The sequence below is a fragment of the Scardinius erythrophthalmus genome (genome assembly GCF_964197995.2).
Source record: "Scardinius erythrophthalmus genome assembly, chromosome: 1".
NCBI lineage: Eukaryota > Metazoa > Chordata > Actinopteri > Cypriniformes > Leuciscidae > Scardinius > Scardinius erythrophthalmus.
This window is the reverse complement of record NC_138221.1, coordinates 66261729-66283239: the sequence shown is the minus strand read 5'-3', so window position 1 is coordinate 66283239 and position 21511 is coordinate 66261729. Positions and strand designations below refer to the sequence as shown.

General features: G+C 38.2%; 1 protein-coding gene across 2 annotated transcripts in view; it reads right to left on the bottom strand.

Moving 5' to 3' along the window:
* Positions 1–19458, bottom strand: part of usp36 (ubiquitin specific peptidase 36) — a 40938-nt gene extending 21480 nt beyond the window's left edge. For both annotated transcript variants that reach the window (XR_014031274.1, XM_081381518.1), the window contains exons 1-10: positions 19345–19458; positions 10855–11116; positions 8028–8249; positions 5920–6030; positions 2523–2625; positions 2370–2437; positions 1832–1902; positions 1639–1721; positions 1400–1511; positions 1175–1315 (exon numbers count right to left, since the gene is read on the bottom strand). Coding sequence is in view for 1 of the 2 variants with exons in the window: in XM_081381518.1 (XP_081237644.1) it covers positions 1175–1315; positions 1400–1511; positions 1639–1721; positions 1832–1902; positions 2370–2437; positions 2523–2625; positions 5920–6030; positions 8028–8249; positions 10855–11107 (1164 nt within the window). In the remaining variant the exon portion in view is untranslated. The remainder of the gene's footprint in view (positions 1–1174; positions 1316–1399; positions 1512–1638; positions 1722–1831; positions 1903–2369; positions 2438–2522; positions 2626–5919; positions 6031–8027; positions 8250–10854; positions 11117–19344) is intronic.
* Between the last annotated feature and the right edge of the window lie 2053 nt (positions 19459–21511).

Genomic DNA, 21511 nt, shown 5'->3' with positions numbered 1-21511 from the left:
AAATTATCGTTTCGATACCAAGTCAAGAATTGCGATTACGATACTTATTCGATACTTTTCCTGAAAAGGGAGAAACACTCAAATATCATTGCTGTGCTTTATTTTAAAACCGGTACAACATTCTAATCATATAACACACTAATAAATGAACATATGAACAGCAGATATATTAAACATTTGAACAAAATATGAAATATCAAAATATAAAAAATAAATTAGAGCAATGACATTCAAGGTAAAAAAATAAAATAAATTTAGCAGCATTATCTCAGTTATCATAAGAAACATAAGAGTTACCGGTAATAACTTTATCTTGATTCTGAACTTTGAATAAAAATATGAACAGCGATTATATTAAACAATGTTTAATATTGGTAACATATGATAAGCCTCATTGGTGATATATTTGACATATGGAGAGAAAGTTGTGGAAGGCCTATACTTCATGTTAAACAAATATATAGCAGCAAAGACATTGTCAGCAGTGTTGACGGCAAAATGGGCTACAGAATATTTCGTTCTGTATTGAGAGGTGTAGTATTTGAAAATCGATAATATTTTTTTAAATTGCATTTATATCTGCATTTATGTCAAAACCTAGAGACTTTCAAACATCAATATGTCATTTATTAATATGTATTCATGTCAAAATGACATAGAAACATCTTTTCCTATTCAATTTTGCCTGGAAACGCTTCCAACACGCTTGCGTGTCGCGTGAAAAATAGGCGTCGGTTCTATTTCTAGCATGCGCGTGTCAGGCAGTGTGCAAACTCTAACATGGGAGCCAAAATAAAAACGGACACGCCACGCATCCAGTGTGCTGCCGGCCTTACAAATCTGGAACGCGGTCATTTTTAGAAGTATCGATACTAATAAATTTAGGAATCGTGACGTTTTTAATTTCCGGGAATCACAATACTTTTGAATTATCGGTGCACCGTGCAACACTATTTCTAATACAACGGCTAATGGAGTGATGGCAAATTTTGGAAAGTCATAGAAACACTAATGTAGATCAAATGCATGTAAACCTATTGTAGGAGACTCCAGCAAAAAGGAACCTTTAAAACATCATAATAAAGGGCACTTTAAAAAACAAAAGCAAAAACAATCTTTCTGAAATGATGAAATAAGCAGGTTTTCTCTAAAAGCCTTACCACACAGCGCTCACCTTGACGTAGCAGTAGTAGTGTCCAGCATGGCAGCTGTAGCCCGAGTGCACAAGCACAGCATAGAGGCCATACATCACAGGATCTCCCGTGCTCTGGGACATGTACGGACGAATGTTCAGGAACTCTGGGTAGCCGACATCCTACCAGAAAACCATCAATCAATGGGTTGATCAAGACTAAAGGCCCGTTTGCGTGGCAGTGGCGTGTGTGGGCTAGGCTGATACCTTGGTAATTTTCCCTCCACTGAAGTTGGCGAACCGTTTAAGTGACAGCGTCAGCACATTTGATGTTCTGTGAACTGTGAACCGCTTAGATGCTGGAACTTTCTTCTTACATCTAAAGCAAGAAAAGAAACAACTAAAGAGATGCACATATGTTGTGAATGGTTGCTTACTGGATCAAGAGCTTGATTGGCCTGCACGAATATGTTTTGAGGATGTATAAATGTGGGTGTACAACTCACTTGGCACACATGTAGGCATTCTCGCCACTCAAAACATCAGGCTTGACGAATAGTTCCAGAGCGCGAACGATGTTGGCCGCTTGCTGAAATGGAGAGTTAATGTTATTCAGAGGAGGTTTCAGTCTGGGACAAAAGACATTCATCATCCTGACATGAACCACAGGGCTTTGAAAAACAGAAGTCAGAGGCTCACCCGAATCTCCAGAGCGATGTCCAGGTACGGGTCGTACGTGTCTGACACGCTTTTACAAACAGAGCACTTCACTGCCAAAACACAGAATACAATATAAAGACACTGGATTCTGACTTCATACCTCACAATTGCGAGTTTTTATATTGCACAGTCAGATAAAAAGCCAGGAATTGTGGGATGTAAACTCACAATTGCAAGAAAAAAGAAAATCTGAATTGTGAGATTAAAAGTTGCAATTGTCTTTTTTATTCCATGGCAGAAACAAGCTTCGATTGAATCCTGGGGAAAAATGTATCAGTTTCCATAAAATTACTAAGCAGCAAAATGGTTCAGCATTGATAAGAATAAGAAATGTTTCTTGATAAGCAAATCAGCATATTTAAAGGATCATGTGACACTGAAGACCATCTATTCACCCATCCATCGATCAGGCTGGGTGATACAGCTAAAATATCTCTCAATTATATACTCTCTATTATTGTTGATTTATGATATCCATAATGTTTTAGCCTCTAATTCATGTGGTGTTTGTGCTCACCTCTTGACCTCAAATAACCCCCAAAGATCTGATGGACCAGCGTGGTGGCCTGTGTCTGTCTGTCCAGCCTGTGAACAAAAGGGCTTGTGTCACTCCTCTGATCCAATAAAGAAAACTCTCTGGGTTTCACTCACAAACTCTTTGTGCTCTTACTTGGGATATCCGTTCAAACAAGCTTTCTGCATGGCATCAATGGTGTAACGCAGGAACTCGTGAGCATCCTCTTGGCTCCCAAATCGAAAATGGCGAGCAATTTCTGAAGGATTAAAAAATATATATATATATAATCAGGTTATGTCAGAGGATAATGGGAGCAAGCAAAGAAACAGAAACTCCCAGGAGTAACAGTTTCATGACTCAACACTTAGTCACAGGCTACAAGAGTAGTCATCAGCAGCACTTCCTGTAAAGTGCAAGTCATCTCTGAGCTTCAATGGATCGTTCACCCAGAAAATGAAAATTAGCCCATGATTTACTCACTCTCAAGTCATCCTAGGTGTATATAGCCCTTCACACAGCGCTTCGAACCCGGCAAATTGCCGGCAAATTGCCAGAGTGCCTTCTGTGTGAACGCAAACACGACCCGGGATTTATTCCGGGATCGATGCCGGGTTGGGGACCTAGTAACATTGCCGTGTTTAAGTAATGCGCAAGTTTATGATCGAATCAGAGAAAAAAATGCACAAGTGTGGTATCTCGAGAGAGAAATCGCAGCTCATAAGCAAACTTAAGATGCTGAGAGACATTAAAGTCACATCAATGTCACGTCTTTACGGATTTTTAAGGGTTGTGCGTGAACGCACTCTGATTCCGGAAAAACACTGGCAGTGTGAATGAACCTAAATCAAAAGAACCCGGGTCACTTTATCGGTGTATTTTCCGGAATCTCTGTGTGAAAGGGGCTTATGACATTCTTCTTTCAGACCAATACAATCAGAGTTACATAAAAAAAGGTCCTGGCTCTTCCAAGCTTTATAATGGCAGTTTCTGTTTTGAAGTCCATAAAAGTGCATCTGTCCATCATAAAAGTGCATCTATCCATCATAAAAGTGCATCTATCCATCATAAAAGTGCATCTATCCATCATGAAAGTGCATCTATCCATCATAAAAGTGCATCTATCCATCATAAAAGTGCATCTGTCCATGATAAAAGAGCATCTATCCATCATAAAAGTGCATCTATCATCATAAAAGTGCATCTATCCATCATAAAAGTGCATCTATCCATCATAAAAGTGCATCTATCCATCATGAAAGTGCATCTATCCATCATAAAAGTGCATCTGTCCATGATAAAAGAGCATCTATCCATCATAAAAGTGCATCTATCATCATAAAAGTGCATCTATCCATCATGAAAGTGCATCTATCATCATAAAAGTGCATCTATCCATCAGAAAAGTGCATCTGTCCATCATAAAAGTGCATCTATCATCATAAAAGTGCATCTGTCCATCATAAAAGTGCATCTATCCATCATGAAAGTGCATCTATCCATCAGAAAAGAGCATCTGTCCATCATAAAAGTGCATCTATCATCATAAAAGTGCATCTATCCATCATGAAAGTGCATCTATCCATCAGAAAAGAGCATCTGTCCATCATAAAAGTGCATCTATCATAAAAGTGCATCTATCCATCATGAAAGTGCATCTATCCATCATAAAAGTGCATCTATCCATCATGAAAGTGCATCTATCCATCATAAAAGTGCATCTGTCCATGATAAAAGAGCATCTATCCATCATAAAAGTGCATCTATCATCATAAAAGTGCATCTATCCATCATAAAAGTGCATCTATCCATCATGAAAGTGCATCTATCCATCATAAAAGTGCATCTGTCCATGATAAAAGAGCATCTATCCATCATAAAAGTGCATCTATCATCATAAAAGTGCATCTATCCATCATGAAAGTGCATCTATCATCATAAAAGTGCATCTATCCATCAGAAAAGTGCATCTGTCCATCATAAAAGTGCATCTATCATCATAAAAGTGCATCTGTCCATCATAAAAGTGCATCTATCCATCATGAAAGTGCATCTATCCATCAGAAAAGAGCATCTGTCCATCATAAAAGTGCATCTATCATCATAAAAGTGCATCTATCCATCATGAAAGTGCATCTATCCATCAGAAAAGAGCATCTGTCCATCATAAAAGTGCATCTATCATAAAAGTGCATCTATCCATCATGAAAGTGCATCTATCCATCATAAAAGTGCATCTATCCATCATAAAAGTGCATCTATCCATCATGAAAGTGCATCTATCATCATAAAAGTGCATCTATCCATCAGAAAAGTGCATCTGTCCATCATAAAAGTGCATCTATCATCATAAAAGTGCATCTGTCCATCATAAAAGTGCATCTATCCATCATGAAAGTGCATCTATCCATCAGAAAAGAGCATCTGTCCATCATAAAAGTGCATCTATCATCATAAAAGTGCATCTATCCATCATGAAAGTGCATCTATCCATCAGAAAAGAGCATCTGTCCATCATAAAAGTGCATCTATCATAAAAGTGCATCTATCCATCATGAAAGTGCATCTATCCATCATAAAAGTGCATCTATCCATCATAAAAGTGCATCTATCATCATAAAAGTGCATCTATCCATCATGAAAGTGCATCTATCCATCATAAAAGTGCATCTGTCCATCATAAAAGTGCATCTATCATCATAAAAGTGCATCTATCCATCATGAAAGTGCATCTATCCATCATAAAAGTGCATCTATCCATGATAAAAGAGCATCTATCCATCATAAAAGTGCATCTATCATCATAAAAGTGCATCTATCCATCATGAAAGTGCATCTATCCATCAGAAAAGTGCATCTGTCCATCATAAAAGTGCATCTATCCATCATGAAAGTGCATCTATCCATCATAAAAGTGCATCTGTCCATGATAAAAGAGCATCTATCCATCATAAAAGTGCATCTGTCCATCATAAAAGTGCATCTATCCATCATGAAAGTGCATCTATCCATCATGAAAGTGCATCTGTCCATGATAAAAGAGCATCTATCATCATAAAAGTGCATCTATCATCATAAAAGTGCATCTATCCATCATGAAAGTGCATCTATCCATCAGAAAAGAGCATCTGTCCATCATAAAAGTGCATCTATCATCATAAAAGTGCATCTATCCATCATGAAAGTGCATCTATCCATCAGAAAAGAGCATCTGTCCATCATAAAAGTGCATCTATCATCATAAAAGTGCATCTATCCATCATAAAAGTGCATCTATCCATCATAAAAGTGCATCTATCCATCATAAAAGTGCATCTATCCATCATAAAAGTGAAAGTAGACTGTGTATGACTGTTTGGCCAGAAGCAAGAATTTTTACATTGTAACATGTTAAATTGAATGAAGAATGTCATATACACCTAGGATGACTTGAGTGTGAGTAAATCATGGGCTAATTTTCGTTTTTGGGTGGACTATACTTTTAAAAAGCCATTTGAAAATGTTGCATGTTTGTTTGAACAAATTTGGCTAAGCTATCAGAGGAAGCTCTTACTTTTCAGATCTCGGATGAACGATACAGGTTTGATGGCATTGCCCGTGTTGGCAAAGGCTTGGATGATGTGGTTCTGCATTACGCAAATCATGCAAAATCCAGACTGGTGACCTGAAGGAGGCAAAAGAGGGATTTTACATCAGCAATCATAGTGAATTCCAGACAGGAAACATCCTATAGGACAAACCAGCTACCGCTACAATGTTAGCATTTTTATTTATAACTAAATGTACTCTAAACCAGTGGTTCTCAACCAGGGGAACACTTCCAAGAGGGGAGGCTTCAAAATAGCTTCAGGCGATTTAAAATAGACAAAACAAGCTTTGAAATAAGCTAAAAATTATTAATGGTTCTTTCAACAGGTGGCTTTTTTTTTGACAGCTGTCAACATGCATAGCTAGCTAAACATCCAGTTAAAAGCACAGACATGGTGGCCAAACCCGAATACGAATAATGTTCAGAAAGAAAATGACACATTCTACATAGTGCTGGGCGGTTTGACCAAAAATCAACATCACGGTTTTTTTCTAAATTATACCGGTTTCACGGTTTTTACCGGTTTTTTTTTTTTTCCAAGCATGATGGGTGTTAACCACATTTTCTACTGAGTGAGAGAGGAAATACTGCAGTAGATTTACTTATAATGCCCTATTTTATTGTCATGAGTGAATATTATAGAAAAAATCCACACTAATATTAATAATACAGGTTTGCAAGGCTGTTTACAAAGAGGTGTCAGCAGGACGCGCTTTAGGAGCGGCAGAAACAGTGGTTTCCCCGGTAACGGCTGTACACAAAGCAGCAACGCTCATAAACACTGCTTTATCAGGAAAGATAAAGAAAGATTCAATCGTAATACCAAAGAAACTTTTCTAAAGACCGTCAGTTCACTTCAGATACGTTAATACAGTATAAAAACACGCGCGCCGCGAGAAAAAAGACTCTCACCCACACGTCTCGTGCCCATTCTAGTCAATGCTTGTGTTTCAGATCGAAGCTTCCCAGAAGCGGCTCTCCGCGCCGCTTCGCTAAATATAGGCGCCTAGTCTATTTTGATGCACCGCGTGGAGGACGGAATAAAACCTTGTCGCAGCCGTAATGCGCCGCAGACGTGTGTTGTAAATGAGGGGTGAGACTGTGTCGCGCAGCGCCGCGTTCCGATTAAAGCGACATACACCGGTATTGCGGTTTATTAAAAATTCATATCGTAACAAAAATAAACACCGGTATTCGGTATGAACCGGTAAACCGCCCAGCACTAATTCTACATATGGTGATTTCAATGCTTGTGTGATCTCTCGCAATTATACCGTTGGGTAATTATATTGTATATAATTGTTATCCGCTATCAATATGCGGGTATCGAAAAAGCTTTTTAACGTGAACGTGTGCTATTTACTTTCACTTTCGAATCCATGATCACGAAATACCCGTGTATAGGGAGCGGCAGTACTGACCGCACATTTTACAAGATAAGATATTTGTCAATGACGCTCAGGATCTATTGCGCACCAAATAGTCCTGTTAGTCATCTCTCTTTACCATCGTCACATAAGTGAAATCTGACTTCTGCACTAATCCTAACCATGTCCCTCAAGGGGCTCCGTAGAATGCGCTATTCATTTTCAGTGCCTTTACGAATTCGGATTTAGGCTTTGGTCACATACTTAGCAACTACCGTGTCGAGCACTAATGTTCGCAACAACCACATTAACTACAATGCTGAAGGTCAAACATTCACATGTTCATATTAGCGGTCACCGTGATTTTGTCAAGAAAGACGTGTTACTGGATCAACATATTTTGTTGATCCTGGAATAACATTCCTGTCCCAAAATTTAGTCCTTACCCTAAACCTAACCCTATCCATGACTTATCCCTAAAATCAGAGGGAAATGATAGGTGAATAACACTGATGTTTAAGCACCTCACCCTGGTTCTAAGCCAAAACTTGACATAAACTGTAAACTTGTCCCTCAAATCTGATTGGTTGATTGGAAAGTTGTTCCAGGATCAACAAAGGTGTTGATCCAGGAACATGTGGTACTTGGTGAAATCACGTTCACCGCATACTAGCGTAGATTGTGCTGAGTGAAGTGCTTTCTCACAGGATCGGCTGTGCTCCTTTGAGAGGAGGTAGTTGGCCAGCGGGGGGGTGTAGGTGAGACACTGCACAGTGGAGTTGAGGAAGCAGGTGTTGCCCAGGTTGTGGAGTCCGGCTCCAACCCGATACACTCGCTCCCACTTCATGGACAGCTTGTTCCCCGGGAAGAGCATCTTCTGAGGAGCGGGGATCCCATCGCTCTGGCCAACGCTCAGGCTCTCTGATACTGACGGAAAAGAGGAGACCAGTTTACAAGAAGAAAAATACCTTTACTTGCATTCTAAACCATAGGAAGATCAAATATAAAATCATATTGGTGATATGCATTGTTTAGTGAATTTTCACTGGCAAATTAAACAATTTCAACAGTAAACCATGCTATCAGGAATTTAACATGAGGGCAAAAGATTTCCACATGCAGATTTTGCAAACGAATTCGCTACGTTGACCTACTAAAAGCTGCTTGGATTTTAAATTAGTTCTTTGTGAGCTGTGCTTCATATATCACTACACTGTGGACAGGAGACGGAGGACCTTTTTTGCCCACAAAATTTCACTAAAACTTCCGCTAATTTGACCGCACCTTTAAACTTACGAATAATTGAGTATGTTTAAGTGTGCACTTCAAGCTACCGAGGGTTTTTTGTAGTCAAGCTACATTCTGCACCAGTCAGTCTAAGAGTACATGACAATTGTGTAAACGAATATTTGAAGGGTTAAAAACATCTAGAGCATCACCTCAGATAACGTGCACAACTTCGAGGGCAATTTTAGACCAATTGACGTACTGGACGAACGCAAAATTCAATTGTTTTATCTAGGTCTGTCAGTCTGATTTAGGGAAATCTGGATTTCAGACACACAAAAGTGTTACATGACTTTAGAGGAAGAAAAAAAAAAAAAAAAGAAAGAAACACTTTTTTTGATAATTGTTTTTAACACCAAGGCTATTTTCTGGAGAAAGAAAAAACATAGGCCTACCTGTGTTAAACTACATAGAAATATAATGTTATATAATATTTTTATAATATTGAATATAATAGATTTAAGGGGATAGTTCACCAAAAAAAATTACAATTACTCGATGATTTACTCGCCATCAAGCCATCCTAGGTGTATATGAAAGCTAGTTATTATAGCTAATAAAGTTTTAAATATGAATATTTTTCTAACACAAACGCATTGCTTCAGAAGGCCTTTATTAACCTCCCGGAGCAGTGTGGAGCACTTTAATGATGGATGGATGCACTTTTATGGGCTTCAAATTTTGGCCTCCCATTCACTGCCATTATAAAGCTGGGAAGAGCCAGGATATATATATATATATATAGGGCTGGGTATTGACACAAATTTCACAATTCGATTCGCAAGCTTGCAATTCGATTCGATTTCGATTCGATTCGATTCAATATCGATTATTTTGGATATCAGGTTCAATACATGGCAAATTTTCTCAAGGAAAACAAATCTCTTAACTAATGCTGTTAACTATGGGAGTCAGTTAGCCTGTAGGCTTCATTAGCCTACTATAATATAGCTTAAAAATAAGAAAAATGAACTGATTTGTATACAAACACTTAAATTACACTTTTATTTATTTTTATAATAATAAAGTTATATGAAATATAAACATTTAAATGGTGGCTGTCATAAAAACCTGCCAGATTTATTCAAACATGCATTAAAAATAGAAGAACATTAAAAATTATAATGAATATGTAATATGGTGCATATATTTAGCAAAATGCTTCTCTCTAGTTCATTTTTCTAGCTGACTAACGAGTTTATGGTCACTAGATATGTTTTTTCTGAGGTAAATGTGACGTTACATGACATTGTTTGCAAGCTGATTTACTGACGTCTTCCCACGGTTGAAACACTGATTTGAGCGCATGTCACATGTCACATGATACGGATTTCGATAGGTTGTACACTATTTTTTAACACTTTCAGATGCTCATTCATGTTTATTTCGCGCTGTAACTGGTGTTAAGGCGGAAGAGAAGATCACGTGCGCTCCGCGCTGCTTCTCTTGAGCTGAGCTGCGCCAGAGCGATCTCACGCCACAGCGCCAAAACGGTAATTATGTTTTTGAATTGCGTAATAAAATGGACTTAATTTGAATCTGAGACTTTGTTTCATATCAATAATATCAAAGCACAAAGATTTGTGCGATTTATTGGATGGGATGCACGCAACAATGTTACATTCATTCATCAACTGAAAACAGGATGACTAATCGATTTTTGGGATTTAAGAATCGATATTGTTTCGTAAAAATGAGAATCGATTAAAATCGAGAAATCGATATTTTTTACCCAGCCCTAATATATATATATATATATATATATATATATATATATATATATATATATATATATATATGAAGAGTTCAGATGCAAAAGCCTCTAAGTACCATCTGAAATTTTCTTCTAGAATGATCATTTTTATTAAGCTTGTATATTTATATATAGATTTTTTTTTAAATATAACTCTGATTGTATTCGTCTGAAAGAATAATGTCATATACACTTAGAATGGCTTGAGGATGGGTAAATTATGGGGTAATTTTCCCTTTTGGGTGAACTATCCCTTTAAGACCCGTTTTTAGTAAAAAAAAAAAAAAATTACAACTAAATTTGGAATAACGAGATTAAAACCAATTTCAAAAGTATGAAAAGTATAAACCGCATCTCAGAGAAGAAATATTTTTTAATAAGTTTTAATTAGAAATTAGTTTTGATTTTGATTAACAATAATAAACAACCCTGAGAAATGTGCTGAAACAGTGGGCCACAGATCTGTATGCCTTAAAGTCTTGGGGATCTTACTTTGCCTCTTGATCTGGGCAGGTTCAGACGGTCTCTGTGCCGCTGCCCCATCATTCTTGGGATTCAGGATCACATATTTCGTTTTGAGGTTTTCCAGCTGGTAGCTGAAGCCTTTGCTGGCCGGCTCAAACTCGATCTTCTGCAGAAGCACTTTCTTGGCGGATGAAGCCAGCAACTTGTTGAGGTCGCCCTCATCGCTGGAGTCCTTGCGGCCCGGCTTCAGGGCCTCTTTGAGCTTGTCCACTATCGGCATTATGTGTCACTGAGGAGGAAAAACAGATTTTAAAAAATTAGAAAAACTCCTCTATTTTTAACTTTCAAACATGCATTACTTGGTTAGAAAATTCTGTATAACTTGTAATAAACCAATGATTTTCCATTCTTCGAGTGTGAAGCTAGTATAAAGTTCATCCAGATCAACAAATCTGACTGGAAGTCATTCCAATGGATATCACAGGTTTATGTCAACCTTATCTGGCAAACCAAGCGAGACACGTTTGGAAAAACATGAGCCTGTAATAAACGCGTTAAACCAATCAAGCCATCAGTAACACAATACGTCATTTAACCACAATAGCAGAGCTTTTGCTTGCTTTGACAGATAATAACACAAGGCTACATGAAACGCAACATCGTGTCTGAACAAAATCCCATAGGTGAGCAGTCAGGATGGGGCAGGTGTCTAGTTACATAACAGCCACTGCGCTGCTACTGGGCAAAAGTGCACACCCATCAGGCACTGCTGAGACTGAACAGAAGTCGATGCAACAGACACGGACAGGGCATCCAAATGACCAGGAACGATACTTGCATCAATACAGAAAACCACACCAATAAAGCACAACAGCAGATTAAATGAGATGCAAACATAGTTTTTTTTAAATACATTTTCCTCTAGGTTGAAAAATTACAAACCTTACTACATTGTGTCTATCATTAAGTACTGGAATAAACCACGAATGAGCATCAAACATCCCCTTATCTTTGACAAATGTTACTTGATATCAGATGTACTGCAGGGCAAGCGGCTCGTTACGGCGGCACTGGCCTTCACTGCGGGCTGCTGTTCTCCAAGAGACCGGATGTGAGATCATTCCCAGTACAGTGAGATAACACTCCCTTCAAGCTAATGGACAGCTCATCTACCAGTGACTACACACTGTATATGAACAAAAGCATTGGGAATCCTGACCATTACACAAACAGGGACAGTAATGAAATTATATTTTAAATACACATAATAATATGGAGTTGGTCCGCCTTCGCAGCTGTAACAGCTCTCGCTCCTCTGGGAAGGCTTTCCACAAGATTTTTGAGTGTTTTGTGGGAATTTTTGCCCATTCATCCAGTAGAGCGTTTGTGAGGTCAGGCACTGATGTTGTAAGAGAAGGCCTGGCTCACATTCTCCATTCCAGTTCATCCCAAAGGTGTGGTTGAGGACGGGGCTCTGTGCGGGCCAGTCAAGCTCTTCCACACCAAACTCATCCAAACATGTCTTTATGGACCGTGCTTGTGCACTGGAGCGCAGTCATGCTGGAATACTGGGGCCATCCCTGAACTGTTCCCAGAAAGTTGGAAGAACAGCATTGTCCAAAATTATATATTTTTTTCCCTACACTGGCGGTAAGGAGCCTAGCTCAACCTAGGGCTGCTCGATTATGGAAAAAAAATCATAATCACGATTATTTTGGTCATATTGAAAATATGAAATCACCCCATATTGAAATCACGATTATGTAACACGATTATTTCACATGACTTTGGGAACGTGTATTGCATTTATGAAAAAGACACCTTTCAACAATTCTTAAAAAAAAAAAAAAAAAAAACGAAATTTGAACATTGTACTTTTTGAACTATTGAAATAAATAATATAACATAATACTTAAATGAGTATTTTAATAATTCCCGCAGGTCTACCACTTATAATGCGGGAAATTCCCCCGCAAACATTGATTCACTTTAGCAAGTAGATTGTACGAGTATCCTAAATTAATCCACACAGATTATAAAATCAAATCAATCATTTTAAAACTTTCTCCAAAACGTAATTTCACAAACCGCATGAGTGTTCAGCAGTGCTGCGTCTTCTCTCTGTCTCTCTCAAAATGTGCTGGACAAAGCAAGCGTCGAAACTATACATTCACGTTTAGGAGTCGGGACATGACGGAATTGAACTTGCACAATCGGGCCAGCATTGCATCGTAACTAAAGTTGATCATTTTCACTTCTTGAAGTCATATCAGTTTAAACCAGGGGTGGGGAACGTTGATCCTGGAGGGCCATTGTCCTGCAGAGTTTAGCTCCAACCCTAATCAAACACACCTGAAGTTAATCAATGTCTTCAGGATTACTGAAGTTACAGGCAGCTGAATGTTTTTTTCAGGGTTGGAGCTAAACTCTGCAGGACAATGGCCCCCAAGGATCAACGTTCCCCACCCCTGGTTTAAACACTCAAGCTGAGAGAGTTTAAGGCATCGGGAGGGGCGGATGTGCGCGTGTCATTCAGAACAAAAGATAAAAAAAGAGTGTTCTTGCAAAACAGAACATGGCAAAATAATCGTTTTCACTCGATTGTACTATTTTGGTGATCGTTGGGAGCCAAAATCGAAATCGAAATTCAATTAATTGCACAGCCCTAGCTCAACCCGACGCCATAATCCTCCTCCACCAAACTTCTTGTCAATCCGGCAAGTAATGTTCGCCCGGCATCCACCAAACCCAGACTCGCCCATCAGACTGCCAAACAAAGTAAGCTTGATTCATCACTCTACAGAAACGCTTCCCACTTTCCAATAACACCAATTTCACGAATTGACTTATTGCACATGTGGCGTCCTATCACAGCACCACGCTTGAATTCACTGAGCTCTTCAGAAAGACAAATGTTTGTAAAGGCACACTGCATGGCTTTTAGAAAAATGCCTTAGAAAAAAACATTACTGGTGTGCAAAACAAAACAATGGCACTGATATATTTTAAGAAATCTCAGTGCAAGTGGCTTTCAGTTAAAACAGCTCAAACATGCGTTCTAGTTTGGGACTAGCTTAAGCCTTGTCTGTGAAACCGGGGGTCGCATGTTTGTATGGTCACACTTTACAGTGAGTTTCCAATTGTTGACATAAGTTAACTATAATAGTTAACATGTCATTAACTAACAATTTAAAATATTTCTAAAGCACAAATTAATCTCAGTTACAGTGAATTTACCAATATATTATTAAAATCAAGAGTTGCTACTGTTATTTTAATGGAGTTCAGCTAAAATGAACTAACAATGAACAGTTGTATTTTTTATAAACCCAAGACGAAGACTAATAAATATTGCAGCAAATGCATTGCTCATTGTTAGTTTATGCATTAAATAACATTAAATAATTTGGCCTTAATGTAAAAGTTGTTACCGTTTTTCATAATTCGTTTAGTACTTATAAATGACACCTTAAAATAAAGTGTGAGTACGGTAATAATAATTAACAACATGTACTTACTATGGGGTTATAGGGTAGGATCAGGTTTGGGTTGAGGGTTAATTGCATGTAATTACGCATAATTTACATGTAACATGTAACAAGGACACTGTAAAATAAAAGTGTTACTCATAATTCTTAATGTTAAAAAAAAAATTACACAGAAAGACATTAAGAGATTGACATTTAAATTATAAAACACTAAGATCAGATCCCACGCTATATTATATAACCCTATATTAAGTATATGTTAAAATTAATATTACTAAATGTATACAATTTAACAAAGGACACCTTAAAACACAAGTGAAATAATAATTTTGTGTGTCGTTTGGTGCATTGAGGACACAGATGAGCGGTAAAGGCTGAGTTGAGTTCTGCATGGTCTTACTCATCAGGTCTAGTGCTGACGTACAGAGCCGAGCCGCACATGCATCAGAGACCCAAGGGCAGACTGACCTTCACGTGCACTCGTCCTGCACAACACTGATGTAACACACACTCCTCCTCACCAGCATCTCGACCGCTCACACGCGTGCACATATATTCAACAGCAGATCTCAGAGCAGGAATATAGATCTCCCGAATTTAATCAGTTTGTGCTCAAGGAAACTCAAATGCACAGAGAAATTACAAGAAGTTTGAACGCTAGAATGATTCAATTATTGACAAAACAGAATAATAAAATGCAATATAACTTATAAATAAAAATATAAAAGGAACTCTAACATGTATACGAGCCATAAATCGGTGCTTGGGCCCTAAAAAGTGTCATATTTTGATACTATTATTAATATATTACATACAGACATAAACCGTCCTTCCCAGCAATAGAGAGTCGGCCACAATCTACACGCAATAAAGACGAGCAGTAAGGAGGAGACATTTGCAAGATTAGATTCCTATGGACTGTGAATAAATACAGGCTAGATGTCCACCTCATCCAGCGCTCTTTGTTTTCTGTCTCATATCGGATCCCGTCACTATTACGGTCTGAGAAACCAGCCGCTCAAACTGAACTGTGTGAAATACCGTTTGGCCGATTACATCAAAAGAGTGATTAATTCAGCACTGCCAGCTCTGATTCTACACGACGGCAAACGTACAGCTGAAATACTGTCAAGAAAGACAACTCTCAGCGAGGTATAAAGTCTCCATCGCCAGACAAGTACTGAGGGTTGAGCCCCAGTTAACAGTCTAACGACGTCGCACTTTAAACTCCTTTAATTTCATTTCTATTGAAAACAAAAACTCAATTGACCCTTCGCAGGGAGTTTGATTGACAGGCGATCTGACCAATCATAATCCGCAATCCGTCGAATCCGCCATTTTTGTCCGACAAAAGCAGTCAGGAGAGTTAGTAGAATAACGTCGGAGGATTTGAACTTGAAAAACGGTGTACTGACGTCTTTCCACGATTAAAACAACATTTGTTATACATTAACTAGAAGGAAGAGATGATTGGTTCACGAGAGGCTTTAACACAGTGATCTGTCAGACACATTAAAGAGCCACAAAACGCTATTTATTGTTTAAAGTTCATAAAAAAATGACCAAATTTGAAAGTTGAGACTGTTTCATATTAAAAGTAAGCTGGTTTGTCGGCGCATTGTCAGTGTCTCTCTGCTCCGCGATGTACATTTCACTGCGTGAGAACATGGTGTGGTGTGAGAGAGGCGTGGCTCGTCGGACATAGCAACAGTAACTAAAGGGGGCGGGTCTCTGCGAATGGTCAATTGACCCTTCACAAAGACCGACAAGCCACACATCATCTTAAAAATACATCTATACGCAGCAAAGACGACACTGACAACGTCGACAGACAAGACAGCTCTAGCAGATTAGGCTACAATTAGTAGGAGAAAAAGAGAAAAGTATATCTTTAAAATGATAATTTAAGAATTTCAAACAATAAATTCGGTTTTGTGCCTCTTTAATCTGGCGTACAGATCGCTATGGCGCTTCAGTTCTGAACCGATCCTCTTCACTACTAGTTATAGCACGAAACACACATGAACGAACGTCTGAGGGTATGTTGTTTCAACCGCGGAAAGACATCAACAAACACAATGTTTCAAGTTTAAGCCCACCATCGCTAATCTACTACCACTCTCCTGTCTGGTTTGTTTGACGGACAAAATGGCGGATTCTGCGTTTTGATTGGTTAGATCGACTGTCAATCAAAGGTCAGTTAAGCCACCATTGTCATGAACATGATAAATTAAGTAACTACGGCCATCACGGGAAAACGACACACAAAAGACACACAACATACTGCACGTTTATGCCTTTAAAGGGTTAGTTCACCCAAAAATGAAAATTCTGTCAGTAATCACTCACCCTCATGTTGTTCCAGCCCCGTAAGACCTTCGTTCATCTTCGGAACACAAATTAAGATATTTTTGATGGAATCTGAGAGCTGGATCACTCCGTCCTTCGGCTTCTATGTTATTGAAACTTAAGTTACCGGCCTTATTAAAAGACGTTTGTTAAAATAGTCCAAGTGACTACAGTGGCTCAACCATAAGTTTATCAAGCGACGAGAATACTTTTTGTGCGCAAAAATAACGACTTTATTCAACTATTCATTTTTCTCTGTGTGTCTCTGAGTGAGTTCACGTAGTGTAACAGCGCAGCGCTTCTGGGTTGTACGTCAGAATGAAGGCTCGCTATTGGCCGACGCTGGTCATGTGTGTGATGCGTGTGACGTACAACCCAGAAGCGCTGCGCTGACCTAACTCACACACAGAGGAAAATTAAAAGTTGAATAAAGTCGTTATTTTTGCGCACAAAAAGTATTCTCGTCGCTTTATAAACTTAAGATTGAGCCACTGTAGTCACTTGGACTATTTTAACGATGTCTTTAATAACTATTCTGGGCCGGCAAGTTTCAATAACACAGAAGCCTATGGAGGAGTGATCCAGCTCTCAGATTTAATCAAAAATATCTTAATTTGTGTCTGAAGATGAACGAAAGTCTTACGAGGGTTGGAACAACATGAGGGAGAGTAATTACTGACAGAATTTACATTTTTGGGTGAACTAACCCTTGAAAGCCCCTTTCACACTGAGATTGCAGAAAATACACTGATAATTTGGGTAGTTTGATTTTGGTTTATTCACATTTAGTGATTTCCTGGAATCTGTGCGTGCGTTCACACACATCCCGTAAAGACACGTGACGTGTAATGACGTGAACGCTAGTGTTAAATTCCCCGGTCGAAGAGTCGCACGATTAGGCGAATACGTCACTGCGTCCCAGGACTGATCCCGGCAATGTTCCCAGTTCCCCATCAATCCCGGGATGTGTTTGCGTTCACACAGAGGGCACTCAAGCAACTCTATAGCAATTCTCTGGGATCAACGCTCTGTGTGAAAGGGGCTTGAGAAAGTCTACAAAACAAGGTTATGAAATGTTAAAATTATTGCTGTTTTACCAACTTATATTGTATTCCTCAACATTATTGACGTACGCCATGAGAGATTTATATCAACATAAATGTTTCATTTATTTCTCCATATGGAACAGTATCTGGTTACACTTTATTTTAAGGTGTCCTTGTTACAAATGTTACATGTACTTATCATAGTAATAACAGTAAATTATGCAAACCCTAACCCTATAGTAAGTACATGTAGCTAATTATTATTACTCAGTACTTAAATATATAATTACACTGTAACAATAACACCTTAATAAAGTAAAACCCACTATTTTAAGGTGTTGTTACAGTGTGAGTGTACATTAAAGTTCTGTATTAGTAATATTAATACACATCTTACTTACTATAGGGTTATTAGTATGTAGCCTAAGCTTGTTACTTAACGCCACAGAATAAAACATTTTAAAAGATAATTGAGACTTATTTTCTCGATATAAAGATATAGTCGCAATTGCAAGTTATGAAGTGCAGTTTTTTTCTATAATTACGAGTTTATAATTCGCATTTGTGAATTTATAATCACTCAATCCTGACTGTTTTATTGCAATTGTGAGTTTATATCAGGTAATTCTGAGAGAAAAAAAAAGGCAAAAAAAGTCACTATACATTTTTGATTTCGTATCCTGTGGTGGAAATAAGCTTCCATATGTTAGTTACATATAATTATGCATAATTTTCTACAGTAAGTACATAAAGCCTTAGCCCAGTGTCTCTAAGTCTAAAGTGTAGCCCATATCCGGCTAAAAGCACGTGTCCAATGAGCACTCATGTGGCCTTTACTAATCCCTACTAGTCTTTCTAAACCACTTCATGTGTATAACCGTAGTGTTTTACTCCTCTTTTAGACAGTTAGTTTATTAAAATACCCTTAAAGTTTCTCTATTCGGTTTATGAAGTCTCGAATCGTGTAAATGACAGCAGTTTTGGCCATTGCAACACGTGCAGCTGAGCTCTAGGTAGACAGCAGATGTAACGTTATGATTTGTGACACAGCCTGGAAATGTATCATTAAGTTAATATTACGCCGTGCAATATCCACACGGTCGTGGCAGTATGTCATGTTTCTGAGGTTTATTAGAGGTTATTATGATGCGGTTAATAGGGATTCAGTCCACAGAAACATGTGATGATCAAGGACACCGTGATGGACGGGCTTATACTCGCCAGCTCGGGTTGTTTACCACAAGACTACGCTATTAATGTCAATGTGGAAAGTGTGTTTTGCGCGGGTCGGGTCAGAATACGCGCCGCAGTCGCTAGTTACTTAAAGCTGCTAGTCACACAAGCTAGCGAGCTAGTTTAGCATCTGCTTTAGCGTAAACACAGCGGGTTTCTTCGACGTTTCGGCACGTTTGTGTATTTAACGCTGGGAAAATGTCGCGACAACCATCGCTGGCGGTTTACTGCCGATTTAAACGGCTGCACTTCCTGACCCGGACCGCCTCACAAAGCGAACGTGGCGTTCAAACTGCTGCAATGTGCTGCTTCTGACCCTCACACAGGCGTTTTCACGGGAATTAACAGTTATTTGTGTATCATTTGTCACCAAACGCATGCGAATAACATCAGATACGTACCCATCCGTGAACGATCGCGAATCGTTTGATGTGTTTTGATGTTAAGACTGTATTCCGCTACGAAGCCGTCATTTTGTTACGTTCTCTTCCCCCATGCTGCATTATGAAAGGGCGTGTGCAGGCGTGATTGACGTGACGGCGCGGCCAATCGGGGTTGAGAACGATCGTGACGACACACTTCATTCATCGCTACAGTGTCCAATCAGAGGGCGTAAATCGGTTGCTGTCTAACTTTTAACATGAATCCTTTCAATTCAAGAATTGCTTTCCTCGGACGGACGGAAGGTTGCCTTCTGTCACTGTGTTGCCAGGGATTTTTAAACTGGAGTCTACATAGGGGGCGCTAAAAAAAAGAAAAGAAAGAAAGAGAGATGGTTGAGAATGTTATTATAAATTAAATTAATTATAATAAATTAAATTAATTATTTTAAATTAAATATTAATATTAAATTCATTTATTCATCCAACATAAAAGTTTGTGTTTATATAATATATGTATATATATTGTGTGTGTGTGTGTGTGTGTGTGTGTGTGTGTGTGTGTGTGTGTGTGTGTGTGTGTGTGTGTGTATATATATATACACACACACACACAATACTATATATATACTATTGCCATTTAAATATATATTATGAATGACATTAAAATACACTCTAAAAAATAATTCAAGGGATCTGTTACCACTACATAATTTAATACATTGTTGTAAATTAAAAATTCTAAATTGTTAATTTGATTAAACCTTTTAAGTTGCCAGCATTATTTAAATGAGTTGTCATGACAGAATAATGTTGATAATTACATCAACTTAATAATGTATGTAATTTAAACATAAATATATGTGTTGATTAGTTTAAAACAATATTTACGTTGTAGCAACCCAATGAAATTGGCTTGATAACTTAATTTTTCCGCACCATTTGAGTTCAGGATTTCAAAACTCCTCCCCCACTTAACGAGCAAGGAGCAAGTTCAGACATGTTTTAGGCTGACCAGTATATGACACAAAGGACATTTCAAGGTGAGTAATCTGAGTTTTTTTTCATTTACAAATAAATTCTCTCCATTTAACTAGAGGTTTAGCTACACGTGGTAATACAGTTGATGTTAGCAGTGTCATTTGACCAGGATAGCAGTGGATAAGAATGTATAAACGGATTAATTGAAAAATATGCTCAGCCAGAGAGGGAATTTCATTTATGCTGTAAATAGGAAAATAATTTAATGCACAGACACATTTTTAAAAATCTGTCGTCATTCACACAGATAGCATTCAACTTTTATTGTAGGCAGTTTGCTGTTTGACCAACATTAACAGACTTTTGATCTCTAGGCAGTTATTTTTTTTAGTTTTTTTTTTTTATATATATACAGCGTGTTTTTGTGTTAGTACACCCTGCAGAAAGAGATATTCTGGATTTTGGTCACTGTTGTTATGCATTTCAGAACTGCAATTTCAGCACTAATATATATGGTACATTTGCTTCCCACAGAAGCCGAGAACATACTCCTCACTCATTGATGGACTTCAAGGAAGACATAATAAAAAGGTTTGTAAGTTCCTTCAGAGTGATCACGGGTGAATCTGACTGCAGTAGATGTGAAAGATATTGATAAAAATGATGTTATTTCAGCCAGCGCACATACCTGTATTTTCTTCCTGTTTTCGGTCGAAGTCCATAGTAATCGATTGTCGAGTTCACACGCATAGGTTTAGTTACCTATGATCACGCGCGTGAACTCGACAATCGATTACTATGGACTTCGACCGAAAACAGGAAGAAAATACAGGTATGTGCGCTGGCTGAAATAACATAATTTTTATTCATATCTTTCACATCTACTGCAGTCAGATTCACCCGTGTTCACTCTGAAGGAATCACTCACATTTTCTGTGCACTTGTAATGACACATCAAGGATGTTAAGAGGCAAAAAGCAGGTTTAAAACTTGCCCCATTGAAGTCAACAGGGTGCAAATTTTAAAAAGAGGATAACACGGTGTAGGCAACACCGATTTTTGTCGTTGTTCTCTGTATTGACAGCACTCCAAATTTACAAAAAAATTAGCTCAATGTTAAAATTGACCGGAGTCCTCCTTTAATTGGTGTTGCATTGAAAAAGTATTGAGAACAGGGCTGAATACAGTATTATTTAATACATAAGAA